At 45.1% G+C, this 19,532-nt stretch overlaps 2 protein-coding genes across 2 annotated transcripts; both read right to left on the bottom strand.

Moving 5' to 3' along the window:
* Nucleotides 1–280: 280 nt before the first annotated feature.
* Nucleotides 281–10,023, bottom strand: mcm2 (minichromosome maintenance complex component 2). The gene is made up of 20 exons (XM_020587783.1): nt 9,916–10,023; nt 8,841–9,034; nt 8,024–8,196; nt 7,655–7,785; nt 7,429–7,567; nt 7,219–7,316; nt 6,970–7,091; nt 6,642–6,849; nt 6,314–6,448; nt 5,892–6,083; nt 5,371–5,464; nt 4,993–5,071; nt 4,452–4,623; nt 3,976–4,102; nt 3,143–3,255; nt 2,653–2,817; nt 2,254–2,328; nt 1,906–2,088; nt 1,372–1,527; nt 281–1,157 (listed from the first exon to the last, which is right to left on the bottom strand). The coding sequence occupies exons 1-20, from the start codon at nt 9,919–9,921 to the stop codon at nt 1,047–1,049; spliced, it is 2,673 nt and encodes an 890-aa protein (XP_020443439.1). The 5' UTR covers nt 9,922–10,023; the 3' UTR covers nt 281–1,046.
* Nucleotides 10,024–11,403: 1,380 nt separating this feature from the next.
* Nucleotides 11,404–18,951, bottom strand: pigu (phosphatidylinositol glycan anchor biosynthesis, class U). Its single transcript, XM_020587784.1, has 12 exons — nt 18,782–18,951; nt 17,852–17,916; nt 17,151–17,210; nt 16,872–16,934; nt 16,266–16,375; nt 15,742–15,842; nt 15,143–15,240; nt 14,796–14,950; nt 13,854–13,997; nt 13,589–13,713; nt 13,012–13,154; nt 11,404–12,697 (listed from the first exon to the last, which is right to left on the bottom strand). The coding sequence occupies exons 1-12, from the start codon at nt 18,909–18,911 to the stop codon at nt 12,584–12,586; spliced, it is 1,308 nt and encodes a 435-aa protein (XP_020443440.1). The 5' UTR covers nt 18,912–18,951; the 3' UTR covers nt 11,404–12,583.
* Nucleotides 18,952–19,532: the final 581 nt, after the last annotated feature.

Raw genomic sequence — 19,532 nt, 5'->3', positions numbered from 1 at the left:
GTTCAATCCATGGGCAGATTATCTGAAAATGAACCTCTGGACACAGACAGGTAAGAGGCCCCACACTCCTCTTTAGGACCATCAGTCATTTTGTGTGTCTTCATAGTTGTTCATCTCTTTATGGTAGCACTTCTTTGTGGTTGAGCCTTTTCAAACTAGCTTGGCATCTCATTTTTCTTTATGGTCGTCTCACAGTCTGTGACTGCGAGGTGAGCTGGCACTGCTGAGCGTTCAAATCAAAGCAGTGTCCGTGGACCAACAAACTAGACCCAGACAGATGTGCAGCAAATACAAGTTTAATGTCAAAACAGCACTACAATCCAACATCAAGTGACTCCAACATTAGAAACGAACAATGTCTGACGTGTCCTAATCTACACGTAGAGGGTTCAACTCTGGCTTGAACAGAAAACTCTGTAGTCAGCAAGTGTGAAACTTCTTCATGACTGAGGAACCGCAGACAAATTCAACAGCGAACAGACACAAATATTTATTTACAACCTGACCTGAGGGCGGATGCAGGCACATGGAGGAGCAAACGCTGACTCAGTCCATTTATAACATTGTCTATTTTGTTTTTCTTGTATATTTTTTGCAGTTTTCTTTTTGACAGACGTTGGTGGACTCAGACTCTTCAGCCTGTTTGTGGTGCAGCAGCGTAACGTCAGGTATGAACAACCAACAAGCTTTTACTTTGTGAACCAATGAGTGGAAACACTGCCGCTACTTTAAGATTAAATTCTTTCAAAATAAAACACAGCATTTAAAACTCCAACAATATTCATGTTTGTGGAGCACCGACGCCAGCCGTCTCCCACTCGCCCTCTTCATCAGGTGAAAACTGCCGGATTCCTCCAGTAGAACAAGTTTATGTGATGAGAAACGTCCCTCTGGACATTTCCAGCCTGTTACACCCAAAGGTACCTGCGTCTCACCAAGGACTCCAACATGATGAAAGCATTTTTCTTCCAATGACCCATTTTAGGCCCAGAAACCGAGCTCATGAAGCACTGAGCTGAGCAGGGAGGCAGAGGACGAGCGGGCGTCTAGAACTGCTGCAGGATCAGTTTCTTCTTCCCGTCGTGGTTGAACTTGTTGGAGCGGAACAGGTCGCTGTCATAGAAGGCCGACAGGTTGTGGATGTTGATCTGCCTCGCCTGGAGGAGGAGGGTAGAGGGCAAGGAAGGACAGGGCAAAAGGAGGCGATTAGATGTACTGACCTCATAGCGTGGGCAGTAAAGTTACCATCAGGCTGCTCTGAGATGAACAGCTCCCAGCAGCCTTCACAGAAACACTCCACCCCTTTTTAAATCAAATGCTCTGCAACACTGAAATAAAGGCCGAGCGCAGCAGTGGTGTCAGACACGTCACCTTGTCCTGCAGGTCTTTCTCTGGTATCTCGATGGTGTCGTTCTGCACTCCGTATCTGTTCCTCTGGTAGGCGACCTGCTCGGCCACCAGCTGCTTGAGGATGAAGAGCAGCAGCTCGTTGTTGTCTCTGCGGAAGGCCAGGTAACGTGCAAAGGTCTGGACAGAAACGGTCAACGAGGAAGAATCAGGAACGGCCGAGCTTTGTCTTGGAAACTTGGTAGTTTATCTTTTCTTTAGTAGAGTCACAACATGTATTAACCAGATCCTCACTTTCAGAATACGTTGGCCTGTGAGCTGTACTACGCACGTTTAAGGCTCAGTTTGAGCAAAACATGTTTCAAGCAAACCAAATGTGTTGCTTTCATCTCTGTCAGCACAGTGAATGTTTTGTTTACATTTTTGCAAATTGGCACCAAAAATATCGTCAGGAAACGAATTCAGCATGTCTGTGTGTAACACAGCTGAGCGAGTTACGACTCTGAAGTAGGAATCAGATTAAGTGATTTATCACGCCGCGGCAGACAGGCCACAAACCTTCCTCATGCCCCTCATGACGCTGAACTTCTGCGTGTCGATGAAGCTCTCCAGCATGACCCTGATGGCCATGTTGACGTCGTCCTCCAGGACGTAGTCCCTCAGGTGCATCTTGGCGTGGGCCTCGGCCATGCGGATCATGGATTCGATGTGCCGAACCGTGATGGGGATGCTGCCCGTGGCCTGTTAGGGAGACCAAACCAGCACAGGGGGACTTGAACTGCCTTTCGACGCAGCAGTGCACAATATCTCACATGTATTAATATTGTGACTACAGGATTATCTGTCAGTGACTGTTCTAGAGGTTTCTGAACATGTCTGAAAGGTGGAACCGTTCTGAGGACTCACCATCGACTCTTTGCGGAGGTCACTGTAGATGCGAGCCACTTTGTCCTGGTCCATCTGGTTCAGTTTGGGATGAACCTGCAGACAAAGGGGGGTAAACTGTAGTAAAATGTTTTAGCCTCGTCTTCCCACTTACAAGACTTTACAGATTTTGCCCCTAAACTTTAGGATGCTGATACAATCAGCTTAAAAAAAATAAGTAAAAAGGACATTGACCAGCTTTTAGGGACAGACGGGGCCATGAAACCAGGTCTAGGCTGGATATTTAACACAAGGTGTCGGCTTCGTGGTGTCACTTTGCAGACTGCCCAGTTATAATCATGTACAGAAACAAATACGCAAACTCCCACACAGGCTGAGTGACTGGTCGAAGGTTTGTGAGGACGTTAGGTGTGTCTGTACCCGCTCCTTGGCGTAGATGATGTACTTCCTCAGGAGCTCCTGGGGAATTGGCGGCACATCCGACGAGTTGTGCAGAACCACCTCCTCTAAGGCCACACCCCCTTCCTTGTTGCTCGGGTGATGCTTGATGTGGGAGCTGACCACGAAGCGGGCCAACATCTCATCCTGCTCGGAAACAGAACCAAACTTGAAGCAGAGGACAGAATAGTGAGCACCTGGTCACGGCCTGAACATCTGTCAACGCCTCCTCCACTTCAACATGCGTTGTGCTCGTTTCTTCAGTTGGATGTTTGAGCTTCACTGTGCACAATGATGCACGTGCAGTTTGATAAAGTGTGAATGGTGAATGAATGAGGCATCGCATGGCTCAAACTCACTGAGTTAACATGTTCAAGGCTGTTTCCCAATAACTGAGGCTTCGCGTGCACACACACTGCAGTCAGGAAGCTGTAGGTGTGTGTGTGTGTGTGTGTGTGTGTGTGTGTGTTACCTGCACAGGGTCCACAGTGTCCCTGACGACACACAGTACGTCAAACCGCGACACAATGGGCTCCGTCAGATCCACGTTCTCAGCAAAGGTGAGGGAGGGGTCGTACCTGCCGCCTGCGAAGAAGCACAAGCTGGTGTTTAGAGGAAGACGAGTGCAGAGAGCAACATGGACGCAAACATGTCTACATCAGATCTGAAGCTGGTCGTCAGTGCGGTCCTGTCTATAATTAATATAAAGAGGGTTGTCCGACTAGAATAATGTCGGGAGGAAACGTTAAAACTGAGTCCGCCACTGAAATCTGCACTATGTTGATAACTCACTGACTGGTTCTGTCATTTATGAAGCAAACATCCCCCAAACTTAGTGACTCCGTTTTGACTAATGCGAGGATCTGCTGCATTTCTTTGTTTTATATTAACATGAAATCAAATCGTTTTTCCTGGTCTCACTGGTCTGAGAAACGTTTTCCTCTAAATTGATCAGGAAATTAAGGTTAAGAGATGATGTGTAATTGTTATTTGCAGCTCTTAGGTTGTTAGTGCAACATACAAAAACCGAGGGTGTGAAATCTGACAGCCTCTGTCAGAGCTTTCCAACTGCACCTGAACGCACCACCGCGGCCTTTAGTTACACTACTACACAGTGAAAAGTTAATGGTGTCAGAAATGAAACAATCCTGATGTTCAATCAATAAGTTTAACTGGAAAACATGAAAGAACACTGATACTATTCAGGACCACCAGCTACTGGCAGCTTCATTTCCAGTCACTCTTGCGATGCAACATAAACTTAGCTTCAAACCATTTTAACAAACGCGTCACACGGTTACACACCAATGGGGTTGGAGGCAGCAATGACGGTACATCTGGCCTGCAGCGAGGTGACAATGCCGGCTTTGGAGATGGAGATGCTCTGCTGCTCCATGGCCTCGTGGATACTCGTCCTGTCTGCATCGTTCATCTGCGGCACAGAGAGCCTGTTCATTTACATCATCGTCACGTGGACAGAGACGCACCGTCTGAACACAACCAAACATTTACCACTGTTCTCAAGGCATTTCCATAAACCTCAAAGACTAAGTATCTGGACAAAAACAGACTCCAAGACCAGATTTTTAACTTGTTTCCCAAGTTGTGCGTGTTTCTTCTGAAGGCAGCTCCTAGTACAGGACAGTCCTCAGACGTTCAGATCAGATTAACAAGCGCCTTTAAATGACTGTACACTTCCAACAACACAGATTAACGTGTAGAGAAACTGATGGTTACCTGACACCTGAACGTGCGCTGATACACAAGAGGCCTCAGCTCACCTTATCAAACTCGTCGATCAGACAGACTCCACGGTCGGCCAGCACCAGCGCCCCGGCCTCCAGCGTCCACTCACGGCTGACCGGGTGTCTCTGAACGTAGGCGGTCAAACCGACAGCAGAGGCGCCCTGACCGGTGGTGAACACCGCACGACTCGCCACCTTCTCCACGTACCTGCAGAGAGAAAAAAGTCAGGACTCCAGAGTCAGAGGCTTCTGTCAGTTACATGAACTGTAGCTAACGAGGAATCAAGGCCGACAACAACACCGTTAATGAGGTTTAATAAAATCACTTTTGGATTTTTAACCCTGTTCACATCTGATTTTCCAGCTTAGCAACAGGTAACCAGTTCTACACAGTTCATCACTAAAGCTGCAGCTCACACACTACGACACACACACACATGATTTGTATATTTGTTTACAACTCTGAACTGTAAGGTGTCACTGCAGCATCTCCAGGTGTTTGACGCTAATCAACTGGCAGCATTTTTAGTCTGTTCTACTTTAGTTTTATCTTCATGCACCGAGTGTTGATACACACTTGAGGAACTGGGACTTGGCCGTTCCTGGGTCTCCACACAGCAGCACGTTGATGTCTCCTCGCACCTTGTGTTTGCCACCTGGTAGAGAAGGGAGGAGAATAGAAACTGTTTTGTCTTGCTGTCCATGTCACAGCTCACTTGCACAATTTCCAATGCATCAAGCATAACTGTGGCTTAAGGGGTCACTTCAGTGTTGTGGTGCTACCCCACCACAAAATGAACAACATCCTGGAACACTTTGCACAGGTAGAACCAAGAGACAGGGTGTAGGATTTGTCCTGGTGTGACGACTGAGACCGGTACACAGCACAACATAAAGCAGCGCCATCAGCGTTTCCAGGACAGACGCGTCTTCCAGCTCATAGCCGAGTTGTTACCTGGATTTTTGGGCTCTCCTCCGAACAGCGACAGGGCCAGAGCTCTCTTGATGTCCTCGTGGCCGTAGATGGAGGGAGCCATGCTAGCAAAGATCTACACACAGAGGAGAAAAGAGTCAGGTGGGAAACGAAGCAGTGGCCTCAACAGGTACTGCTGAGATAAGTCAGTCATTTCAGGAGCTCAGATTTTCACCATCACAACATTAAGTCTTTCTGAATGACTCGAGTTCAGATTCAGTTGCCTGTAATATGGAAATAATTACTTCAATGTGATGATTAGATTCAGATATGGAAGCAGGGTTGTCTACAAGGAAACAGATGTTTGTTTTGCTTTTACTTTGCAAATCTCCATCAGCTTCTTTTGGCGTTTAAAATAAAACCTCCCAGGATGCGTCAGTCAGCTGACGCATCCTTTGATGAAGCTCACTTGTTAATCTATTGACAACAAATCTGTCATTTCAAATTCAACAATCGAGGGACAGCCTGGCCTGCAGTAAAAGTTTAGAGACGTGACTCTTCACCCTTTCTCCTATGCGTTCGTCCTTCGACAGGGTGACAATGGCCTTGACGTCTTCGTCCGTCAGCTCGGCCACGGCGACGCCCTCGTCTCTGCGGGTGATGTGGTTGGCCAGGATCACCGTGGCGAACACTGGGAAGCCATTGGCCATGTTCAGAGACCCGTCGTAGTTGTTGTGGTAGATGCCAGTCAGCTCCTGAGAGGAAACAGCCATCAGGTCTACGTTTAAGTTCCCGTTTCACTGGGGTGGGGTGTCATTATGTTCCAGCCAATGATAAAGTGCTAGGCCAGCTAACACTTCTCACTGTCATGAATCATCACCTCCTGTTTGTCTTTAGTATCAACAACCTATTTTCTGCCTGATGTTCATTCTTACAGATTTATTTCAGCACCCACTTTTCATGCATGTATATGGATCTGACTCACGATCTCGTCTCCGGGCTTGCAGCTGTCCACCAGGTCGGCCAGCAGGATGGCGTCCTTGGAGCGCGGGAGGCGGCCGGCGGGTACTTTCCCAGGGCTCTCCTGGATCTTGATTCTCTGGTAGTTCTGGTACACGGTCTGAAGGGGGGAGACAGCTGCTTAATCCACTGGTTGATGTGCGACAGCAGAAAGGTGGCGAGGGAAAAAAAAACTCAACATGCATGTGAACGTGAGGGTCACATGGGGCTGAGGCTTTGTCCGTCTGTCCTCAGTGTAACGTGCTACGTTCGACACAAACAAAATGCTTCTCCACAAACTGATACTCCCTCACCTCCTCCATGTTGATGTCGAAGGGCCCCTGCGACTGACACTCCGGACAGGAGCCCGGCTTCACTTCCTGGTTCTGGGACTGGAAGAAGGGCCCCTGCACGAAGTTACACTTGTTACAGTTGTACTTGACCATGCTGAGCTGCGGGAGGACGCCGGTGCAGCTGCTCACTACGCCGCTGGTCCGGATCAGCTGGTTCAGGTGGAGCTGCCTGAAGAGGAGGAGAGAGGTTTGTAAAGAGCAGCTGGAGGTGACAACGCTGCACAGTTTGACGGGGTTTTAAATGCACAATAATCATACTGGTCTGGAATGAAGTGAACCGGAGTGTTACCTGAGAGAACGGATCTCCTCGACCAGCGGCAGGTTGCAGATGCGGACGTGGATCTCGTGGGCGATGCGGTCATATTTCGGGTACATGGCCAGCACCACTTCTTTAGCAGCTTCATCAAACACCTGATGGAAAACAAACACGGTCAAAATCACATTGGCGCTAGTCTTAAACTGAGCCCAAGGGGAAAAGTGGCCAGGCAGACTGAACATGGACTCCAAAGAATAAGAACAACTAAAGGACTAAACTCGCCTTGAGCATCTCAGCCGGGGCTTCTGGGAGGAAGTAGGCCAACACATGTTCTCTGGCTGCCAGGTCTTCATAGTTCACAGCCAGACTCTCCTTATTCTCTGGGAGAACACACGTGGAAGTTCATTCATTTCAAACCAGAAGGAGCCACAGGCCATAAACACTCACCAGCACATGTGCACGTATTTCACCATGTTAGAAAAGCTGAACCACCTTTGCACATGTCACTGATCTTCTCCTTGAAGACGTTGTGGCCGTTTTCATCTACGTGTGTCCGCAGGAAGTTCTTGAAGCGGTTGTAGATTTCCAGCCTGGGAGCCGCCATGGACACCCACTCCCTCACAGTGTGGCCCTGCAGGCAGAGGAACACTGTCAGACCACCGCCACAGCTCCAAGTACCACTGGGTGGCTTTGTTTCTTCAGCAGCAGCGTTACAAACCTTCATGTCTTCCAGGTTTTCAATGCTCTCGATCATTTCCTCTTCCTCTCCATCAGTGATGCCTTCTGCTGCACGCTCACCTATGCGCCTCCGTCGGGAGGCGGGGAGCTCGTCATCCTCGTCTTCACTATCTGGACAGCAGCAAAATAAATCATTTCATCTCTTTCTTTGTCCACCCACATCTGCACTGATGCACCGATTAAAGTACGCCCAACTAATTATTAGCAGCCCATGTTTGAAATGTACTCATGGGCATAGAAGACTTAAAACCTCCTGCTGCTTTAAGAACACCACCAGGCGCCTGTCCTGTTCAGCTCACCTGCACCTCCTACGGCATCTCACAGTCACCTGAAATACCCAAATGCTCACCGTAGAGCAGTCCTCTCCTGAGCCGCCCGCTGATTCCCTGCTCCCTGTCCCTCCTCCTCATGGCCTCTTCGGCAGCGGCTCGGGCTCCGGGCGACAGCTCCGACAGATCCTCGTCATCCAGGTCCAAACCCTCTGCCTCGTACTGATCCAGAGCTGGGATGGGACGGTAATCCCTGAGCAGAGAGTGAAACACAAGTCATGGCTGGTTCAGACTACACAATACACCTGGAGGTGCCAGGGACCGGGGAGAAGAGTGTGTGTGATACTGGCTGCTTGTGTTCAGGAAAGCATAAAAAGGGTGTGGGAGGGGGGGGTGATTGTAGACCTTTCTGTGGGTCACATGACGAGCACAGCAGCAGGTGTAGTCTCTGCTTTGTGGAGAACCTGAAGTAGCAGTCAAAACCAAGTGATTTAAGCCAGTAGTAAAACTGAACTAGCCCTGATAGGGTAGCTGTTTCCCCCCGTCTGAGAAAGTCACTATGTTAACGTTAGCTAATGTTAACACTGTGATATTTAATGGATATGGTTCAGGCCAAAATGCCAAAAATGTTGTGAACAGAAGAGCCATCTGTGGCCCTGTTGGTCAGCCCTGCCCATTCTGACATGCTGGACTTTGTGTTTGGACGTCATGAGGAGTCCCCCCCCCCGGACGCAGCATTGGCTGTCGTTTACTATGACACACTCTACGAGATAAAATGATCAACTGTTGAGTCTCACGCTCTACATCCACTGTGTCGAGCTGTGAAGAGGCTTAAATCACATAGTCTGAACCGGGCGTTTGAGATCTGGCCCAACACAAATGCATCAGCATCCTCACCTCTCCATCCCCATCCCAATCAGGTCCTCTCCATCTCCCTCCTCCTCCTCCTCCCCAGGCAGGGGTCCCTCCCCCAGCAACCCCTCTGACTCATCCTCAAAGGGCGGCAGGTCTCGTCCGGGGCTGGAGGTCAGGTCTCCTCTCCTGGAGGTGCGGCTGGGGCTGGTGGCCATGTGGTAGGACTCGGAGGAATCCTGTTGACAACACCCAACAACGACTCCTTTTATTTCAAGCTCAGAACTAATGTTCAATCCATTTGTTTGTCATTTCATTCTATCTACTGCATTTTGTGTCTTCACTTCCCTGTTTTAATGCTCGTCTCATTTGTTTTGTATTTTTATGTGACTTGGCAGCTACTACAACAAAACTCCCCATTAGGATGATTAAAGTATCCACTCATAATAATAAAACACTTATTAGTCTGTTATGTTGTAATATCTTGTTTTATACTATCACTGATCACAGATGTTACATCCATGAGAAAAGTGTGTCACCATAACTGATGGAGATGCAGAAACAGTGACACACCAGCAGCTGGAGTTTGTGTCCATGTGGCACAAACGACAAATTAACTAAGATAATTACAGTCCGCAACTTAATGAAGTCGACATGTGGAAGCCCTTATTGTCAAACGTCAGTTAGGTTGTGTTAACAGAGTCTGGGGTCATGTGGCCTTCAGGTGAATTTGTTACTCTGCTAAAACATTTAAGCCGTTTTATTCAGAGCTGCCTCTTTGACCCACAGACATGTAAACTGGCTCTTTAGTTTATTGAAGGCTCTACATGGCAGGTCTTTTACAACAACAGGCCGAAGACACAGATATAACGGGTTATTGTCAGGAACACGTCAAAACGTTTCGTCACAAAAAGCGTTCAATTCAGCGCCGACTCAAAGTGTAAAGGCACATTAATTCAGTTTAGTAAAAGCAGCTCGAAACCCATCTCAACGCCCTTTGTCATTGTTTTGTCTCCCAAAACGTACAAACTACAAACATAAGTATAAAGATTAAACCCCGTAAACAGACAAAACTACTCATGAACGTTTTAATTTATCTGTTTCAAAGAGTTTAACTCACCGCCATTGTTTAACGTGCTTCTCTCTGCCTCTGGTAAAGAATCTCCTTCTTCCTGTCGAGAGCCGCTTTTCGCGCGAAACAAACACGTGATACTCAAAGCCCGCGAAAACTGATGAATATTCAAAGTGGTCACTGGCATTCCGACTGCTGATTGGACGGCCCGTTCTAAGGAGGCGGGGACTGACAGAAGAGTGTGTTTGGGTTTTTTTAAGCACCGACATTCGGTGTTACGGTGAAGCCTGTTAGTGAAAGTGGTGCGCTTTGCGAAGTAAAAACAAACGCACCCAGCGGGTGGAGTTTATGACGCAAAAAATTCCCCGGGAACATGTTGGCCGCGTTCAAGTCTGTTTCATTGCCTCCTTTTACCCTCCCTTCACTGAAAAGAATGGGCTTTATATCTCCTGTTTGTTTGTTTTTTAACAACAAACGTGATACATTTCAAGGCCTAATTACATGAATCATATCTGCCTGAACATGGAGGAGGAAGTCCAAGCAACAATGACCATAAAATAAATGTAGCCTCTCTGTTCAGTGAATGGTTCATTTTGTTTGTTTTATCACACACAGTCAAAATTATAGAACATATGGATATATGAACTTTACAAACAGATAGCAGGACTAAACAAACATGTCAACTTTAATAATCATTTATGACTTGTTCACTCATTCATCAAATATCATCCCTTCAAACCCTGCACTTTAATCTCTGCAATAACACAAAATACAGTAATATACACAGTATTAAAAAAAAAGAAATAATTTAATTTCTTTGCAAAGTTTTCAGTGCAGCAAATTAATAAACATCACAAATTATTGTTCATTCACTGGTATCGACTGTTCAACCTCCTGCTGGGGCATGTGGGTCGAAACAACTGATCTGTTGTACAGTTAATATTTGTATGTAATTGGACATATTTTTCTTTTATCATAGGTTTTACTCCTATTTCATGTTAAAATCAGGTAAACCGAGTTATTGTTCTTTTATCATAGATTTTACTCCTATTTCATGTTAAAATCAGTCTAGTTATAAACTGTGTTTCCCTTATTTATCTGCTGAAGTTTAAAAGTTTCGTTAAATACCTGAAACCCCTACATCACACTTTTTGGGAACTATGACTACATTATTATTTTCACATGGATGATGCCAAAAAACCAGACCAAAAATAATAATAAAACAATTACCAAACAAAAGCATTCACCTGTGTACTTAATTTCATCACATACACTCAAAAGGCCATTTATTAGGTACAAGTGTACAATCTAATTAAGGTTAATACGTCTACTCAGCCTTAAAGTCAACTTTTATGATGCCTATAGGTAAAGTTATGTATTTATTACTAAGTTGACAGGATGCAGTCCAGAAAAGCAGCAACATTAACTGAGAACTATACACATCATAAAATTAGACTGAGCTTAAAAGTCATCCTGGTTCCCATTAGGCAGTACAGTGGCCATGGAGAGTAAAGTTATTTTGATATATTTTTTTTAATAAAACCTTTTCCCAACACTTCAGGGGGAGTTTTGACAGTTTGGGAAAGATAAACAACTGTTTGCTTTGCTTACAGCAGATCTTTGGATCGATACCACTGTCATCTCTGCAGCAGCTGGTTAGCTTAGCTTAGCTTAGCATAAAGACTGGAAACAAGCAGCCTGACTCTGTCCAAAGGTAACAAAAACCACACAACAGCACCCTGACACATCACTAATTAAAGTTTTATCTATTTACTCATACAAAATTTTAATTGCTGTTGTATGAGTGGTTATGTACCTGAAAATACTTGACAGTGGTACTGTATCAATATGAAGATCTAACTTGGCAAGAAAGTATGAGTGTATTTCCCAAAATGTCAAAACAGTCCATTACTTAAAAAGCCTTGTGCAGTGACCTCAGACACCGCCCAGTGAAACACATTTATGGGGAATAATTCATTTAAGAGTTAAATCTAAATGTAATAACAGCTTGGTTAACTATCTCTGATGATACATGCAGGAAGAGAGGAAAACACAGTCCAGGCTCAAACAGAAGGCGGGTCAGCACTGAGGCTAGACGATGTTTAACGTGGTCCAAAACAAAAATTCTGTCTCTTTGTTGTCACAGTCCCTTGTAGTGTTAGGTTTTATGTACCACAATGAGGTTAGAATTGGTTTGACTGGTTTTCACCATCCATTGTGATGCAACACTGGTTATCTTGGATATTAAAGAGCAAAATAACAAAACAAAAATAGGGTGACAGGCAAACAGTGGGAGAGCGGTGAGAAAGACAGAGATGAGAAATGGAAACCTTCAGGCTTTCCATGAAAACAGTGAACAGAGCATCAAAATAAAATTCCTCTGCAGCAGCTGTGAGGAGGAAGGTTTCAAAATAAAAGTCCCATTGTCAGGTGTAGGTTCAAAGTGGAGGGAGGCTTCAAAATAAGAGTGCTCCAGAAGAGAAGATGATGGCAGGAGCCAGATTTCTATACCCAGCTTCTGTATCTGTGTCTGTTGCTGTTCTGTTGTTTGCATATGGCGCTATACCGTGCACGCCATCGGCACGTACGCTGCTGTTCTGTCTGACGACCAGCGTGGCGTCAAAAATCTTTATCCTCCTCAGTCTGTGTCTGTTCACTTTGAGGATTCATGAGACCTCGAGCAGTTTCTCCTCTTCTGGTAGAGGCTGTACGAGTTTTATTTGAGTACTAGCGTAGCCTCGGAGCCGTCCTTTCTCTTCAGATACAGTCCATAGGTGAGGTGGTGTTCTCTCCTCAAGAAGGCGTAGAAATAATCAGACACCAGCAGGATCTGAGGGGAAGGAAAATACTTAGGTCATTGTTGAACAGGGATTTAGGAATTACACTCAAATAATTTAAATCATGGTAGATTGGTGAGGGCTGATAGAGGAACAGATCCAATATGATTTACACACATTATACATATTCACGTTTAAGCTAAATTATAGAGGATTTACATATGACCAATAACTTGAAAGAAAAACTAATAAAACGTACATCTGCTCTTTTTTTTAAAGGAAGACTGTTTTTAAGTGGCCAGCCTTCCTGTCCTAGTTAAAAATATCTGGTGAGAAAAAGGCTCGTCTCCCATCCAGACCATCCTACCTGCGCCACGTTAAACAGCAGTGTTATGGCGTAGTAGAAGTTGGAGTTGGCGCTACCGGCGTAGATCCAGAGGTGCCAGAGGACTGGGAAGAGAGCCGAACAGGCCAGCAGGACGCAGGAGACCAGGAAGATATTCCTCAAGACTGAACAGACAGAGACAAACCAGGGGAGATGTTTTCTTTCCCTGCTACCTCCAGTTCAGTTTTAATCAAACACATTCTGCCTCATCATAGCACTAGTGTTTTAGTGTTTACTTGACAAAATTCATTTATTGCATGTTGCTTGATTATTTTTTAGGCTTTAGATCAGGACACAAATCTCATTTAAGGGAATAAAATGTCAGTATCTCAACCTAACTGCCATGAAACCTGGGACATGCATTCAATGTCGCTTGAGAATAAATGTGAATGACCTCACTGATCACTGGTTGTTCCACCTACAGCCCCAGCAGGTGATAACTTCCACTCGTCCAACACTCCAGAATGTTAATATCCATTTAAAGGTGAAAACGAGTTGGCGAAACCAGTGTCAGCCTTGTGATAATCAATATTCAGTAATCACGTGTTTCCACACTCACATCTGTGCAGGTGACTCCAGACAGGAAGGAAGGCCAGGTAGAGAGCGAGGTCTCCCACAGTGGGGTATGACTTAAAGATGGAAATGACAGCTAATTGCATGAAGATCAGAAACACTGGGTGGTCCCTGCAGCACAGACACATGCACGGTAATGCTTCATTTTCAGGCGGCATAACTGAGTCGGGTTACAAAAGAAAAAGCACCAACAGCTTCCTTTCATTGTAAGTCAAAGGAAATCATTGGCTGGGGGTGTGGGGAGGACTTACTTGAGCTTGATGGACAGAGGGATGGTGTAGAAGAAAACATTGATCTGGAAGACGCAGAGGAAGAAGAGGCGAAAGTGTTCAAACATCTCGGCGAAGAAATACCAGAAGAGGCCGATGTTGGGGGTCAGGTCTGGTACGGAGAGGCTGAAGGAGAGGAAACAGAAAGCATCACACAAACAGACCTGAAACCAGCACAAACACTGACTCTAATGGGGGCTGCAGTCAAGTAGTTTGCATTCATAGCACCGGCACAGAGCAGATATCACAGAGTGCTTCGTAGTCAAAAGCAAAAACAGGAGCAGGTGTCTTTTCTATTGGTTTATCTGTGTAGCACTACAGTAATATACGCCGCTACTGTGATCGTTTTCCAAGTGTGCAGGCTGTGAACATCTATTTAACCAACAAAACAGACTTCCTGATTCAAAGTCCATCTTCTTATGAGTAGGCAACACGAAGCCTGTCACCACAGACAGATGAAATGTAAGGACGCGCTGACAGTCACCATAAAGCTGGGTCCGGTCTCAAACTGTAAACGTCAGAAAAACAGCGCACACGCTCACAGTAACAGCAAAACTGACTATTCACGAGAAGAGCAACTGAGCCAAGACGGCTGCTTTTTAGACTCCTATCACTTTTGTCTGAGACAGATTTTCTGTCAGGTCTGCTTAGCCACACAGCATAAAACAGCATGGGGTTAACACGCTTTCTAATTATCTTGACAGGAAAGCAATATAGTGGATGAGCATCACTCATTTCTAAATCAATTTTGGGAGGGAGACTTGTGAGCTACTGCTACGACTTATGACAGAGGCAGAGCCAGGTGACCTTAGACGACAAACAAGGTCTCACTCCAAAGAAACTGCTTTATAATGTTCCTTTATAAAGGTCAAAACCTCCACAGATTCTTTTTAATCTGGCTCCAGCTTTCAGTTCACAACTCACATGAAGCCGTAGACAGACGGCAGGTAGTCCCAGGAGCCGAGCAGGAAAAAGGAGAGACAGATGATGACAAACAGGCTACCCAGGTACATGAAGGCATACTGCACGACGAACCACCAGAAACTGACTCGCCGAAAGTTCACCGGGATGTACTGTCGCTGCCGGAGGATAAAAGGAAAATATAAATCCACTTTAGTGAAGGAAAGATGATGAAAAAGGTTTTGGAGAAGGAGCAGAAAAAAAAGAATCTGCTGATAAAGGAGAAAACAGACAGTAAAGAGAAGAAGAGAGAGAAAGTAACAGTGAAAGCAACGAAGAGGATGGAAAAGCAACCTGCGTATTCAACATACCTGCATCAAATACAGCAGTGCTGGAGCACACAGAGTCAGAGGGTAAATGGACTGATACGTGGCCAGCGACAGAAATATGGCACTCAGCAAAACATTTCCTGCAATGCAGACACAGAATTACACAACTCAATCAGTTGCTTCATGTTTGCATTGTCGCTCCAGGACAGCATCAGCAAAACGCCTGAAAGCTACATGAAACATTTCAGACAGTGAAAGTTCCCAAAAGGCCAAACATGCTTGTTCTGATAAGAAGGTTCTGTTTTTCTCTGCTTCATTAAATTGCAAACGGGATATTCTGGGAATTTGGACTGTTGACTGGACAAAAACAAAAACAAACAAAAAACAAAGACATCTGAAGACTTGACATCAGGGTCTGAGAAAATGTGATGGGCATATTTTTCCATTTCTGACCCCTTAAAGACCAAACCAATCAGTTATCTGCAGATGACTCGATAATAATTAGTTGCAATTCACGTGCACTTAATATGAATAAAGCAGTTACGAGGACACAGTCCTGTGACAAGGGAGTTATGGATCCAAAGAAGAATCCAGTGCCTTTAGAATAATCATGTCCTTTCACAGTTAAAACCAAACGCTACCCTTAATCGTGGAGAGGATGAAGAGGGCGATGACGGCGTTGTTCAGACCACAGGTTGACTTGGCGACACAGGAGAGGATGGTGAACGGGTTCAACAGGTAACTGAGAGAAAAAGAAAAAAAAAAACATGAACTCATCACTAATCACTCACCCAGGAACCACAAAGGCAAAAGAAAGAGGTGGGATAAGGTACATCTTCTGGCTGAAGGTTTTTTCCAGGTTCTGTTCATTCGTGATAATGATGCAAATCTGTGTAAATATGTGAGCTCGCGTTTCCAAACATCCTCACTTAAATAAAAAGAGTTGGGTGATAAAACAATAAAAAACCCTGAATAACTGAGTGGTCTCACCCAGGATGACAGTGCCCCCGCCATCCACAGCACAACAAGGGTCACAGACTGGTCTGATGACGATGACCATAGTGTGAACCAGATGTGTGTGGTGTACCAAGAGTCTCACCGATCGTCCCTAAAGTCAGAAATTCCAACATAACTGGCAGCTCCCTGGGAGAGTGATGGCACTTACAACATGGCTACTTTCAGAGGGACGTAGTACATTTCTTTGGGGCTTCTGATGAGCTCCAGACAGTCGGGGGGATAGCGGTCGGCCTCCAAGGCAAATTTCTGCTTTCTGAACTGAAACAGCATCAACAGCACAGCAAATAGATCACAGCACTGTTACTACAGAGACACGTTAAGCACCCAAAGCTACAAAATAACACAGAGAATACAAAAGTCTCACTTACTGCTAATTGAGAAAAGTATATACCGTAATTTCCGGACTATAAGCCACACCCACTAAATGTAAGACAAAAAAACAGGTTGTACATAGACGCAGGTGTCCACGTTGTAACATGAGATATTTCAACAGCCAGATCGATCGCCTGTAACTTGAAGCGGCATCATACGCATTTCGTCGTGTGTTGTCCATGATGAGGGTGTGTGCATGAAGACACAAAAATAGTGGCTTATAGTCTGGAAAGTACGGTAGTTTATCTGCAGAAATAATGTAATTCATCCATTAACTCTTGTTTACATATGTGAAACAGCAATGCAGCCCTCCTCTTTAACATATTCATCTTTATGGGGTATTAGTTTCTCTGCACTTCTCAAGACACCACTGTTTTCTTACCACTTGTCTGTTGTAGTCCTTCACTGCCATGTACAGAGCCACAGCAGTGATCACGTCTGCCAACTGAAGACAAACAAAAAGCAAATGAGCCTCTGAAACAACAACAACAATACAACATTTTCCATAACCAGAGCAAATCTGAGGTGTTTGTGTCATATTCTCTTTTTGGGAAAAAAGAAGAAGAAGCTCAAAATGCCATTTTATTCCAGCTGTTTTTCCACACTGGATCACAGTGAAATCTTTCAGACCAAAATGTCACTTCTTTATTTTCCTACTCACCATAAACGTTATCTCAGCATAGTCCACCAAAAAGTGAAAGAGGTAAATGATGAGAGGAGTCTGACGAGGAAAGAAAAGGACATTTAGGATCACAGCAACTCAGACAACACAACATGTTGTTGTGGAACCTGACTGTGCTCATGCACCCACTCAGGTCAAATACATGCTGTTAGATATTGTGGCCTAGAGTATTTCTGCCCAGTGTGATACTGTCCTACAACTGATGTCGTGTTGCTTTGCTTTACATTTGACTTACAAGTAACAAAACAGAAAAGCAATAACTATCTCCGCCACCTGCTTCAAATGTTGAGTTTTCAGATGGATGTAGGTTTGTCTATCAGCAATAACACATTTTATCTCTGCAAATGCAGTGAAATGTGGATATTTAGATTCAGCCAACCTTCATCAACAAGGCTGGGAAGCCTGTGTATGTAGCATGAGAGGCAAAACACACAGAGCACTCAGTGCACCACTAGCTGCTGCTTCCTACGCTCACTTCTCAAGGAAACAAGTGCAAAGTAATGTGGTTGGACAGTAAGAGGACTCTAGAGAGATTTGAGTAAAAAAAATAAAAAATCAACCAGATACAAAAGTGAATGATGTAAAATCGATAAGCAGGACTTAAAAGGTGAGAAGAGCGTATCCCTTTCAGCCCCGGTGGAAATGACCCGTTGGGTCATACATGTGTGTGCACTTCTCACCTCATGGAAAACATCTCCAGAGTAGGGTGACACTCCCAAGTCAAGCAGAGCCAAACCTTCAACCACTGCAAACAAACAAAAACACAGGATGTCACAGAAAGACTCGTTTATTATCCAGCCTGGCCTGTTGTCTTCATGACATCGCCCTCCTCATAGAGCAGCTACAGAGCCGCTGTTTGACGCTGCTTCCTGTTACAGCTGCCCCCTAATGAACAATTCATGAAGGGCTGTGTTGTTTCACTGTAATTCACACACTGTCCAGCTCTCGTACTGCGTGTGTATATGTGTATGTGCGAAGGCCAATTTGTTCCTTTATATAAAAACCTCAGTGTGGCTCAACAAACAGCTGCACCTTCATGATGTGACGCCAAAAACAACTAAATAGACTTGATATATTGTTACTACATAGGCCAGTAGGGGTCCAACAGGAACCTTCTGGCCTTGGGCCTTTCAGAAAGCTACTTCGGTCCGACTGGGCCCTGGTCCCTGGTCCCTGGTCCCTGGTCCCCGGTCCCTGGTCCCTGAGCCCTGGTCCCTGGGCCCTGGGCCCTGGTCCCTGAGCCCTGGGCCCTGGTCCCCGGTCCCTGGTCCCCGGTCCCTGGTCCCTGGTCCCTGGTCTCTACCCACTGTGATGCTCTCATGCTGATTTCTGCACCAACATTTTTTTGAACCAGTGAAACACAATAATGAAAGTCCACAAAAATAACATGTAAATATGAGTGAAAACGGATGTAAATTGCCATTTAAAACAACCACAACAAAGCAGCTATACTAGACCAATCCAGTGTTAGTGATCTTTTTAAATATGGACTAGGAATTTAGATTTTCTTGGTTAAACCGGTTTGACGTAACCGACTCCACTCACACCGGCTAGCAGCGCCGAGCAGAGGAGGCACTGGGGGCAGCAAAAGGCTGCTGAACGCCGCTTACCTCTTTTCCAGGCAGTCAGTGGAGACACCACCTCCACTCTCTCTGCAACTAGATCCACCAAACTGGACCTGAACAGAGCTGCACGGATCGTAACGGCTACAACCATAAGTAGAGTCAAAGGAGCCTCCATCTTGACGAGGAAGGGCGCTCCTCTCTGCGCAGGGCTCGACAGGAAACGTAGTCTTTTATTGCACAAGGGAAACCGAACAGGAAGTTTTAAATAATTATTATTATTTAAAATTGACATTCATTACGAATAATTATCTATTGTTGAATGGTTTCTATCTTGGACTTGTGAATATTCTTTATTGCTTCTATAGATAATCATTTTTGGCCTGTTTCTGTTTTTAGAGTTAGCCTACGTTTTAATACAAACCTTTTGTTGTTAGGAGATATGTTGTTCGACATTAGAATTATCCTCTTACAGTCATTAGACACAAATCAATTTATCTTTATGAATTCGACACCGTAAAGAATACATTTTTACATGTGGAACATAAATTCTGAGCACTGTTTCACCCCGAGACTCTTTATGTGTTGGATCAAAACACTTGAAAAAGCTCTGTAAAGTTAGACACAGTAAGCACCTGCAAACCGCCAATAAACACCATATAAAGAAGACGAAGACACGGTAAACACCAGTTTTGCGGTGTTTAGTCACTGAAATCAAAACCGGTATATTTTTAGGGATTGGCACATTTAGAAATATATGGCGAATTCATCAGGAATATATTATGAGACACCGGAGACA

Source organism: Monopterus albus, unplaced genomic scaffold (assembly GCF_001952655.1).
Source record: "Monopterus albus unplaced genomic scaffold, M_albus_1.0 scaffold479.1, whole genome shotgun sequence".
Taxonomy (NCBI): Eukaryota; Metazoa; Chordata; class Actinopteri; order Synbranchiformes; family Synbranchidae; genus Monopterus; species Monopterus albus.
The sequence above is the reverse complement of the archived record's forward strand: the minus strand, read 5'-3'. Positions and strand labels throughout refer to the sequence as shown.